Source organism: Anneissia japonica, unplaced genomic scaffold (assembly GCF_011630105.1).
Source record: "Anneissia japonica isolate Jap-2015-1 unplaced genomic scaffold, ASM1163010v1 scaffold38052_len244707_cov166, whole genome shotgun sequence".
NCBI lineage: Eukaryota > Metazoa > Echinodermata > Crinoidea > Comatulida > Comatulidae > Anneissia > Anneissia japonica.
Genome location: NW_022697064.1, coordinates 175279 through 188352, shown reverse-complemented (window position 1 = coordinate 188352; position 13074 = coordinate 175279). Strand labels below are relative to the sequence as shown.

At 33.6% G+C, this 13074-nt stretch overlaps 1 protein-coding gene across 2 annotated transcripts in view; it reads right to left on the bottom strand.

Moving 5' to 3' along the window:
* Nucleotides 1-8914, bottom strand: part of LOC117102199 (mothers against decapentaplegic homolog 5-like) — a 41587-nt gene extending 32673 nt beyond the window's left edge. The window contains exons 1-2 of one of the 2 annotated variants that reach the window (XM_033242421.1): nucleotides 8510-8914; nucleotides 6823-7290 (exon numbers count right to left, since the gene is read on the bottom strand). In XM_033242421.1, the coding sequence (XP_033098312.1) occupies nucleotides 6823-7222 (400 nt within the window). In that variant the 5' untranslated portion in view covers nucleotides 7223-7290; nucleotides 8510-8914. The remainder of the gene's footprint in view (nucleotides 1-6822; nucleotides 7291-8509) is intronic. The other variant, XM_033242420.1, reaches the window with a different exon arrangement.
* Nucleotides 8915-13074: the final 4160 nt, after the last annotated feature.

Here is a 13074-nt window from a genome sequence, read left to right as displayed (position 1 = left end):
AAATAATACAATCTTGTGAGATTTTAAATGTTCATCAAAATCTTAATCCATATTTAAAATTGAGTTCATTCATAGGCCTAGTAACATTTTAGTACTTCATTGCAGTACTAAATTCGTGTGTTAATGACGATCTGCAAAAAAGACGGAACATAATTTTAGAAATCTAAAATGTGTATCGCGCTTATCAGACAATCGCCTGTTTTTCAATCGTAATTTGCTTTTTAAGTCTAATCTTAAACGCGAGTATACATGGTATCATTTTGAAATGGAGGTTTTGAGTTCTCAATTTGCACATTATACTCATTACAATTCTGTGAGGATAAGGAGTTGGAGCGTGTTGACTAACAATCACCCATGGCAACATTTTCCCACTTGGTGAGTCACCAATATCGTAGGGGTTTGCAATGCAATCGTTTCTGCTACATCACTTTAAATCTTCATTAAGGATCTAAGTGTTACTCTCAAACAGATGGGATGTAACATAAACGATTCGACAGTGAAAATTCTGCACTCTTGAGCGCATAGAACTTCATTAGCGATGACGCCTTGCTTCTTTTTAAATCCAACACTTATATAGAAGTCGAATCAATCAAAATTCTGATCCAAATTGGTTCTTATATCGAAAGCTAAAAACAAATGCACATTGCTTATTAGGATTATTAAAACTTATGCATCTCCTCACCATCTTTTATTCTGAATATTGTGAATCACTTCTTGTTTATTGGTGAAATCAATACTGAATTGATTAAAATTACTTTACGATTTACTGGATTTTTTAAAGGAGACAAGTAAAACAATTTACAGAGGGATGGATATATTTTAATTATTTTTCCTTTAATTTATTATTCTTGGTAACCTGTTCAGTGGAAATCTACTCTTCTGCCACTGAGCCTTGGTACTATATATTCTCAGCTAAGAGTTAATTTTCAGTATTAAAAAAATAATAGAGTTGTCAAGGAATCGAACCCATGACTCTGGAATTGGAAGACAGGCATATTATCCACCAGGCTATATAACTTTACTATCATATTATAATTGTTTAAAATTCTATTTAAAAAAAAATATTCAACTCATTTTAGCTTTTAAGAGAGTCTGTATATGAATTGATGTTTAAGGATATGAACCTAAAACAATGGGATTGTAGGCCATAAATATGAAACCACAGCTTCAACAATATCTTAAACCAAATCAAAAAACATTCTAAAATTTTACACGATCAATAATGAACATAAGGTCAGTGAAAAACAGTATGAATTCCATTCCAATTCATGGTCAAAAATAATCTAGCTAAATATAACATAAACAATTGACTGTATTAACACAAGCTGTACAAGGTTGATGACTAGTAATTAATTAAGCAGTAGTTCCATTACACTGATGACTGATAACACTTAAATAGCATTTTAAAAAGACAACAGATTTAAGTGGTAGATAATACTGTCCATACAGTTTGTGGCTGGGGATGTGGTTAATTTCTAAATTATTTTTTAAATCTTGTGGAATTGAAAACAGATGCTTCATCATATAGATTTAATGAATCATGTTTACAGATCAGAATATATCAGCATGAGTAATAAACTGATTACTTTTTTTTAGTTTGGCTAAAGTGAGACTTCTTTTTTATACCCTGTTTTAGCGAACAAACTTGCCGCCTGCCAAAAATAATGATTTTGAATAAAATAAACTTTCATTTTTGGCCAATCAGCACACACACCGTCACAAAAAATGGAAATTTCAGAGAAAAAAAAGAGTTTTTCTTTATTATTACTATGCCCGCCTCTGCCTTAAAATCTACAAATATAAGATGTATATTTCTTCCTAATTATATAATCTTTTATTATATAAACCTAAAGAAGCATTTAACCATCCTATTACTACACTGTTTATATTCAACAATAAAATTTTACTTAAATTATTTTCTTTTCCATCTGGATGTTTTAAGCAATACTCTGCTAAATAAGAAAACAAAAATTTTTTTCCCACCCTCATCTGATGATCTCTAAAAAAATAAGTGTGCAAAACAAGGCATAAAATAGTATTAAATTTTCTTGGATTTAAATCTAATTTGAAGTCTCCTTTTTTTCAAATCATAATTATTACTGTACCAGAGAGTACTGTTACGCCTAACTATTCCTTGCATGGAAGAGGTCTGGTGCATCGTGAATGTCTATTTTCCCGAACATTCACAGACTAAATTTGGGATTGAAAACCCCCGCCTGTTTTTGTTTTTTCTTGTCTCCAAAATTAATTAATTATTGAGGGTATTTAATTACTCAAAACAAAGTAATTAAAGCCCACACAACATGAGGCTAAGTGGCCATTCCGCTGAGCCCCGCACTTTGGATACCGTAGGTCCTGCAAAACTACAGTGTAAATGAAAACATTTGCGAACATGTAAATTTATGGGACAACACGCGTGTTTGTTGGACATACGTATTCCTGGCCCTTTTCTGATTGGCCAGTTGTTAAGTTTGATTGACACTCCGCAAAGGTCTAATAGGTTCGGGAACAAGACAGAGTGGCAATGGATAGATGACCATCTAAGATCTTGCACCCATTTTGCCTGTTCTCCTCAGTAGTTAAGTTGATAATAAATGTACATTTAAGTATTATTAAACAAAAAAAAAATAAAATAAAATGAAATAACCTTTATAAATATAATAAATGAAATGCAGAAAAGGCTATTTGCTCTTTGCAAGTGGAAATGGCATTGCTCTCTGAGATGGATACTGTAAATACCCCTTAGAAGATGCCATTATTAGCATTATTATTATTATTATTATTAATACTTTGTTTAATAAGTGAAACAAAAGGACAATGAGTTGACTGAATCCCTTTTATGTCTGAACATTACATTTATACGTAGTTTTGAGTAAAAAAAAAAAGGTTTTAATAAGTGAAACAAAAAGACAATGAGATGACTGATCCCTTTATGTTCGAACAAATACTCTCAGTATCAGATGATAGCTATTAGCCTATTTCAAGGTTATGCTATATTAGTTACACTTTACCTTGAACTTCCAGCCTACATGAATGATGCGAGATTGGGGAAAAAACATTATTAATCAGGTACTGTACTATACTGGTAGTTGGTAGTTTTCTTGAAGATTATGGACCTGTTAGTACAATACTATCGCATCAGAAAAACCCACAGTAAAGCCCTATCTAGACTATATCAAAGACAAAAACAAATATGGTCATGATGACATCACATCATGGCCATATATAGGCACATCATGGCTATGGCATGCAACACTTTTGTTTGTCCAATGAAATTTGATAGTCTGGACAGACCTTTAATTATGAAAATAATTTGACAAAGGTATCATCTTTCAATGATTTGTGGTAACATCTGATTGTCTACTGTATACAGTATATACCTCTAGATGTTTATCATGATCTTTTTTGTACTTACTGTAGTCATATTTGGCGCTACAAAAAAATATTAGTTTATCACCCTACCTAGGCTGGACAAGTGACAAGGGAGGGAGGCTTACGTTTTGAACGTAGCTACGAACCACTACGAAGGTCAATGTTATTTTAATTAGCTTTGCAATGATCATAGGCTGGATCGTCTGGCTGATAAACAATGCATAAACAATATTGAAATATAGTTTACCAGCTTTCAGCACGTGAACAATGTTGCAATTTACTAATAAACAATGTTAGAACTTTATTGTTATGTTATATCCTACCTTATTATTAGATCGATCACGTTTATAAAACTGTGTTTAGTTTGCTAGCTAGGTAACCTAGTAGGCATTCAGTATGTTCGAATTTCGATGTTATTTAGGCCTATGTACGGCCTACATTTTCCCCTATAGAGGAGGAGAGCAGACAGTAATTATACTGGTTAACTTTCTAATTCGGAGAATTTTGATCTGATATTATTGTTCTGGTAGTAGGAATTTTCTTTTTTTAAATAATAATACTGATGACAAATATCGTCGCTCACACCACGAACTAACACAATTAAATTCAATTGTGTTAGTTCGTGAAATCAAAAAAGCGCGTCAAAATACGCGCTATTGTCGTTAAGGACTTTTTGTGTGGTAAAGAATACAAAATTGTTTGACAACCAATACGCACTCGTTTTGACGCGCTACTTTGATTTCACGAACTAACACAATCTACTTTGGTTGTGTTAGTTCGTGATGTGAGCGACGATATGTACAAATTATTAAGATTTCTACAGATCACATTGTTTATAGTTTACCGTAATTTGAAGTTGAACCTGCAAAGCGATCCAATACTAAATGGAAGTATAGAAATCACTACCTTGCCGAATTAAGGCTAGTCATGCTAGACCGCATTTACTTCATTTTTTACTCACTCGCTCACAGCTCTTCAAAATTAAACACTATCTAATTCAAAGGGTTGTATCTGAAGAAAACTAAGGGCAGGTGGGTGATAACATTTGTAAACTCTAAATTACAAGAGTTGATTTTAAGAATGGGCAAAGGGATTTATAAAGGTGGGTGGAGGAGCCTTGAATGAGGCTTCAGAATGGATGGAAATTAGAACTTCAATGCTGGATGGCCCCGCGCACCATAGTTATATCCCTGATTACAGCAAAATAGTAGCAGAGCAGTAAACTGAACAGGCAGATTTTGCAATAATATACTATAATAAATACCCTAGAAAAAATTCCACTGTACTTTTTTATTAGGACAACTGTGGTAAACTGAAAAATTAAAATCTGTATCCAAACCAACAAACAGAAGGCCTACAGTATCAATACAACATATTAAGTTATTAATTAACATATTAAGAGCAACTTTAAGCCTTAATTTCAATAACAATTCATATTTTTAATCTGCCTTTGACTTCATTTCATAGATAGGGTAACAAGATGCACTCAACTCCCTGTAGGCTAACCATCTCTTTTTAACAGAAACAGCTGGAAAATTTTCTATACAGCAGCCAAAAAAAAGAATAACAAATTTAACTAGGTTGTCGGTCAATTTCCATCTATAATGATACACTCGCGAGTTGTGTATGATATAAAAATTAATGAGGCATTTACAGCAGACTCAGTTTGTTGATAGTACAGTACACAATGTGCCATACATTTATTAATGTTTCTTTATTAAGTGACGTCCAGATTATCTAATTTTCTTCGACAAAAAACTGCTACATGCCCATATATAGTCATGATGTGCCCATATATATAGTCATGATGTGTCTATATATGGTCATGATGTGATGTCATCATGGCCATATTTAGGCATGTCACATGTTTTTGTCAAATAAAAATTGGAGTCTGGACTGGACTTTATTTAGGGTAGAATGCTTCACTTCACACACAACACAATGTCACTGTGCCAATCAAAGTAACAACAATAACAATTTTCAATTTGGCATCATGCTCTTAAAAATATAGTCAACTGACCGGTTATTATATTCATAAAATGAGCGAATTCAATCAAAATATGTAATCAAATTACAAACGTTCAAAATTCAAATTATGCTTCTAATATCAAATTGCCTTGTCAAATATCCATTTAAAAATTAATGTGCGCTATATAAATCCTATGAAATATTAATAAATTTAATAGTTAACAATAAAAAAAATATATGGCCTTAAAAAATGGTTTTCGACATACTGTAGAAAATACATTATATTTTTAAAATCTGTTATTTTAAATTGTTTATACTCATGATTAACACTTTATATCTTGGACTGAAGTATTAAATCTTAAATTTTGTACCTTGTCTTTAATAAAATGTGTTGTGTGGAAAGTAAAGACATTTTATGGGACTTTCTTATGGCAAATCTACTTAAACTGCTAACTACAGTAGTTCTACCCAAGAACCCTGTCCAATCTGATAAAAAATTCTGTCAAATTTTGGTGAGTAGCTTTTTACTTGATGGATGAGTACCCTATAATAAGCATTCATCATTCCTCTTCTCTACTGTTTCTGTTCGAAATATTATTATTAGAACCAAAAACATACATACTTTACAATTACATTAAAACCATGATGCTTCAGTCGTAGAATCTACGCAACTGGAGGAATAGGATGTAAACAAAAAATAGATCCAGTGATACTACAAAGCGGACATCACTGTACCATGTTACACTACTTTGTTACTGATTACCATTCCCCAAGCGGTCATTACGGCTTAGTACCTATGAGGAGTCCTCCAGAAACCTCCTGCTTTTAGACAAGCTAAAATATCTCAAAATTCTAACATATCTCCTGCAAATTAAGAATGCTTGCATGTTTTTAGCAACCTGTATTTTCTTGAAGTCAGCTGGCTACGGGCTTCACCATGAGCAAAGAAAAATACAATTTGTTAAAAAGGCTCATTACTGTATTTCCATGAAGAATCTTTGTCCAATTATGGAACTCCTGCACATTTCATTTAAAACAATTAAAATACAGCAAGTATATTAACAAGAAAAAAAGTATTAGGAAACAAGTCCTGTGTTGGGAACATGAGAATAAAAAAATATGAGTAAATAAAGAGAGTACAGTAAAATTGGATCAAGTGAAATTGAGTGACCGTGGATATGCACGGCCATCCCATGGAAAAACAACGCAAGCTTTTATATTTTTGTGCAGTTGCGTTGTTTTACCTCAGCCATCCCATGGCAAAACAATGTAACTGCTGTTATATTGCTCTGCAGTTGCGTTGTTTACCTTGGAACGGCCGGGCAGCTGAGGCCAAATATCTTTTCAATATCATATCCCCACCCCCTTGATGAAGATACTATGTTTAGCCTCAGCTGCATCCCTGCAGTCCATGGATCACAGTTGATTCTCAAAATTATTATTAATTGTTTTTTGCTTGGCAACAAGAATAGGCCTACTTACCAGGGCTTTCTACTCTTTTGTAATGGTAAGGATTTATACACACTTCCTTCTGTTTTTTGCCAAAGGCGTATTCACAGCAATCCAGAGCTTTCAGTTCGTGGTGACTCTGCAAGTCGGGCCATCTCCATACACGGCAATATATAACATGTGGTAATCCTTTTCTGTGAGAAACTTGCAGCCTACCATCCAAAGAACGTGGTATTGTCACACATTTACTGGGCTCGCCCGGCCGACTTAGTGCCCGCTCTAAATCCTCCATAGCTCCTTTCTTTTTCTTAAGTTTTTTTACTAAAGAATCAACAGCCTTTTCGGCCCATTTTTCCTCTTCGTCCCCCTGTTTCCAACCCAGGAGTCTCTTTACAACTGGGCTGGTGAAAGAAAATAAACTCGCCATCGTCATAATTATCTGCCCATGAAAATTAGAGAATTTTTTTTATGCTCTATAGAAGCACAAGTCAAGCAATGAACCTGAAAAATAAAAAGAAAATACATAATTAATGAAACTGTAGTACCTATGTAATAGTAAAATATTTAATATAAAAATTATTAATTTAGTAAAAGCCAAAATATATATACTATATAAATATACTTATAAAGCACACATATTCACTGTATATAAATTAAAATTAATTTAATTAATAATGGTCAAGTAGAACAATAATATTATAATTTGCTAGAGATGATAAAAAGAGGATAAAATTGTAATTATATATATTTTTTACAATGGGCAACCAAATCACAAGTTTTTATTAACACCTGGGATATAAAACTAAAGAATAAAAATTCTGCAAAAATTCAGTATGAAAATTGGTTTGAAGAAGTGCGATTCATGGTATATTAAAATTGCCAATAAATAAATAATTAGGACTAGACCTATAACAGTAAAGTACTAATAATATTGCTAAGGAATATGTAATAAATAACAAGCCTAGCTAAACGATGTGTGTTGTTGACACGTCAATAACCCACCCTAGCCCTGCCTTGGCACCTGTCTCTTATACACATCTAGATGTGTATAAGAGACAGCTTCTCTACTGTTTCTGTTCGAAATATTATTATTAGAACCAAAAACATACATACTTTACAATTACATTAAAACCATGAGTTCAAAATCACCGATGCATGACTGTCGTAAATCAGTGGCGTACGCTAATCTGGGGTCTGTTGCTGGATTACCGTACGCAAGTGATTGCGCGATAATACTGGCGTTCGCTACGCCGCGGACAAGTTCACACCACTCGTTTATTAACGTTACGCTAGCGTAAGTCGTTGTGTCTGAACATAGCCAAAATAAGCCTTTCCCTAGCTAGTGCTGTTCGTACAAAAAAACAAACCATACCGAAAACAGGTCAGTAGGAGCGACTCAATCACAGATCATTCATAAACAATGCAGTCATAATGTCATATTATGATTAAAATGTTCAATACTATACTAAAGACAGAGCCCAAAACGGCGCGCTAGGCTTTACATTTACTATGCTATATTCACATTTCCAAAACATCCATCTAGCCTAGGCCCTATGGCATTTCGAATCCGTCCGAGCGACTAAACTATCCTAGGCCTAGCAATCGGGGTCCACCGCAATCGGCTGGCCTAGCATAGGCTACCACAATATTGCATTTTTGCAAAATTTGAAGAAACGCATGTGGAGCGAGGTTTCCAAATGTTCACAGCTACATAACATACCTGATATACAGTCAAATATTATTGGAAAGATCCAACAACAACCCTGTATCGAGACATCAAACTATCGATGAGAAGTTGTTTTTTCTTGTTCAAATTATACGATTTTTTTTATCTTCAGTTTGTCCAAAATTCTAGGCCAAAATTGTTGAGACTCACTGGCGACGAAGGCAACGGAGTGTGGGGAGGTTGGCTAAGGATACTTTCACTGGCCAGTAGCGGTGCAGTATAATTATTCTATTCACATACCATATTAATCCGCACAAGCAGAAGTTTCATTAATTACTCGTTAAATATCCACGAATATATTTCGGAAATAACAAAAAGAAGTAGTAGTTATATACTTTCAGTAACACAGAATGTGAATAGTTATGTTTTACACAAAGTCCTATATGATCTTTATATAGAACTACTTTATACAAGTATGTTATGGGCTTGACCTACGCGATACCCACGAAGCTGACGTCATTAACAGGCGGCGTCTGGACGACGGAGGCACACAGTGTGAGACGAAGAGCCAGAGGGACTGTTGGACTTAAGTTTAATATAAAAGAACTAAGTTAACGCCTTTTGTAAAGAAAACGCAATTCTTTATTGCATTTCGCGCCTAGGATGAGAACCTCAAGTCTTGCACTTAACCTGTGATATTCTTTGAATTCAAAGAAAAATAACAGAACAGACACTTATGGAGGGAAAAAAAATAAAAGACATTCCAGAATCATTTTTACGTCATTAAAGTTATGCCTATAACAGAGTTAGCGTACAAAACGGTTTTGTAGAACCATAAATATGTAGGCCTATATATAATCTAATTTCACAACTAAATAACAATGTAACTTTGCGGCAACGGCGTGTAATTAACTTTTTATTAAACAATTGTGAGCAAAAATAGAACTACAAACGTGGCCTCTACTAAAGGGACATGCACAAACAAATCATAGGCCCTATTAACAATTAAAATTTGAATGAAAACAATTTTTCCCGTCATTTAGTGGAAAGTTCAATAATCAATTTGTTGTATGGTTTTGCATAGAACCTGAAAATGCCTGGTAATCAATTTTACGATTTTGTTGCCAAAAAAATTAAAAAAAAGTTCCGATCTGTTTCAGGTACGGAAAGTTGCTCCGAATACTGAGAGGGAGACGTTTCGACCTAAGGCAATGATGGAATTTTAAAAATTATTTTATCATTTTTCTGTTAGGCCTACCTAAAATGATTCTTCCCTATTCTTTCTTCTTCCTTTATGTTATTATGCAACCCAAGCATGACAAAAATAATTTAACAGGTTACATTGATAATTAGAGATGTAGGCCTTGTCCCCCATGCAAAATGCCAAAACGAATTATAAAAATAATTTGAACTTAATAATTATCAACTTGAACATAAAAATTGGTGTATTAAAAAAATGATAGAAATATGTAATTGGAAGTGTTTTACTGTTTCTATTATCATTATCTAGTCTAAATTAAAAAATCAGTGTAGGCCTACACATAAATTCAATAATTTCTGCTCAAGTTAATTTGTATGTAGGCTAATATGCAAGTTAAATTTAAAAATTATTTTTTTAATGATTTATTTTGCCATTTTCAGGGTACAAGACAATATTTTCTATAAATCTGTTCGGAGTGTTTCTGATCTCAGCCATTGTTAAGATAATATATGTTATACTTCCACTAATCATGGAGGTATAAAAAAGAACATTAAAAAAGAACATAAAAACGAAGAGATTCTTTTTTCGAAACACTGATTTGTTGATTATAGTCAATAGGCCTCGATCCGAGTAACGAAATCGACGGGAAATTTACCGACAAATATCCTCTTCTGGTCGTTAGTTTCATTGCCACTTAGATTTATGCCAATTGTATTTCATTCATTAAAATTATGATTACAGTATGCAAATTGAAAATTCACAGAAGAAAAATAGAATACATTATTCTGACTAATGAACATTTTATACATTTGCACACTCCACTCCAGGGAAATTAGAACGAATGATGCCATCAATGTTGCCACGTTAAGGATTTTGACTATAAAAGTGAGAAATGTGTCGAACACAGATTGGGCGTGTTTTATCAATAAAAAGTAAAAGGTCCATGGTGACATAATGGTGGTATTCAATCTCTCAGCGAGAATTAAGTGGAATTATTATAGAAAATAACTTTAATTCAATAAACATGCAGTACTTTTGATAAAAGGAACTTTTTTAGAAAACACCATGGGTATCATGATTTGAAATGACATGGGAGGGGACAAAGCCCAAACAGATTATTAAAATTGATGTCTAAACAGTTAATTAATGGCTATTATTGTTTATTGCAATTGTTAATTATTGGATTATAGAAAGAGGCCTAGAGATAGATTTCATTCTTATAAAAATTGCATTTTCAAAAGGGAGCTCAGCCCCGGTGACGTGGGTTCAACTTTGGCATAGGAAATGGGAAAAAAGATGGGATACCGTACGGTAATAATTGCAAGTGTCGAAAAACAGTGTCTCGAAAGACGATAATCGGTAGGATTATTGCAAAGTTTATGTACAAATGCTTTACTCGGATTTGAACCTGAGAACTGTAAGGAAATCTGAACCACCAAAACTTAGAGCTACAATATTTAGTTTAAAAAAAAAATATATTAAAGCAGTTTGCCTCAACGTAAGTTTTTGAGTACTGTACATGTAATAGGCCTACATAAGGTCCTAATAAAAAATACAATAGGCCTTGTCAGATATTTTGCGCGGCATGGATCGCGTATTAAAGCATTAGTTTGCCAAAAAACGGCCTTCTCAGCATCATAAACATTCGTAAGTTGCATCATTTTGGAATGCATGGCCGGCGGAACCTTTTGGTAAAAAAAATACAATGTCTATATGCATATTTTTTTATGATCGTCTTCCTCGCAATTCATATTCCCATCTTACTAGTCCCCCCACCCTCCCACTTTGAAAAACGTTCTGCCGGCCCTGGAAGGTTTTATTAGAATCGGTTTTGTTAAAGAATCAACTTACAATATATAGGCCAATCACGTTAAATATAAATAATTGATTTGACCGTCTGCTGTCGTAATTTATAGCCTATTTTTGAAGTATTATTATTAATTTTTTAGAATTGAGTTTCAACGACACAAATTGTCCAGATTTTAGTTGAATTCAAGGTTTAAATTATAGTCTCCAGTCTTGAGTACCTAAATATTAAATTTCATGTTAAACTCCGTGTTATTAGCCTACTTAAGATGATGCTGAGCATCATTATGCCGCGCCCACTTGTAGGCCTATAACAAGTTCATCAAAATCTACAGTTAGCATTAACAAAATATCAGACGTGGCGCTAGTGGGGGAGGGCCCCGATCAGGGAGAGATCCCTCACCACCCCCTCCTCCTCCCGTTGAGAACATCAAAATTATATTATGTATTTTTTTTTACATATGTAGGCTCTGAAATCGATTAAATAAGCCATTAAAACTGGTAAATTGTCATAGTTTCCGGGGAATAGGCCTACGCACCCTGGGAGACCACGCCCACTTACGTTCTCGATCGTCGATGTCCACCCCTCCCTCGCCGTCGGGGGAATTCAGACATCCGTCGGGAAAATCCCTGGAATAACTTTGTTTCAAAATGATTTATATGAAGAGAGTGTCCGACAGCTAAACTGGTGGTCCTGTGTGTGCACTGAACCATGGAGTTCCTTCTAGATATTAGTTCCTGGTTCGATTCCAACGCTGCTCTAATTGTGTTTCTGCTGATGGACTGAAATGCAAGTTACATTTACAATAGCACACCGTCTTTTTGATAAACGTTAAGCCGATAGCCGTTGAGTGTTACGTCACTGATTGACTCATGGTTTACCGTCTAATTCACCATAAGAAGGACCTCACTGAGAGAAGTCTATAGACTATTGTAGGTTATTCCAATCTTGGTGTGCTTTACACCAAAAAAAAGTCCGATTAAAGTCCAAGTAAAATCAAAGTAAAGTCCAAGTGGTACACCAAAAAAGTCCAAGTGAAGTCCAATTAAAGTCCAAGCAAAGTCAAAGTAATGTCAAAGTAAAATCAAAGTAAAGTTCAAGTAAAGTCCAAGTAAAATCAAAGTAAAGTCAAAGATAAGTGAAAATAAAATCAAAATAAAGTCAAAGTTAATTTAAAGTAAAGTCAAAGTAAAATCAAAATAAAGTAAGTCTATAGACTATTGTAGGTTATTCCAATCTTGGTGTGCTTTACACCAAAAAAAAGTCCGATTAAAGTCCAAGTAAAATCAAAGTAAAGTCCAAGTGGTACACCAAAAAAGTCCAAGTGAAGTCCAATTAAAGTCCAAGCAAAGTCAAAGTAATGTCAAAGTAAAATCAAAGTAAAGTTCAAGTAAAGTCCAAGTAAAATCAAAGTAAAGTCAAAGATAAGTGAAAATAAAATCAAAATAAAGTCAAAGTTAATTTAAAGTAAAGTCAAAGTAAAATCAAAATAAAGTCAAAGTAAAGTCAAATTAAAGTAAAAATAAAATCAAAATAAAGTCAAAGTTAATTCAAAGTAAAGTCAAAATAAAGTCAAAGTAAAGTCAAAGTAAAATCAAAGTAAAGTCAAAA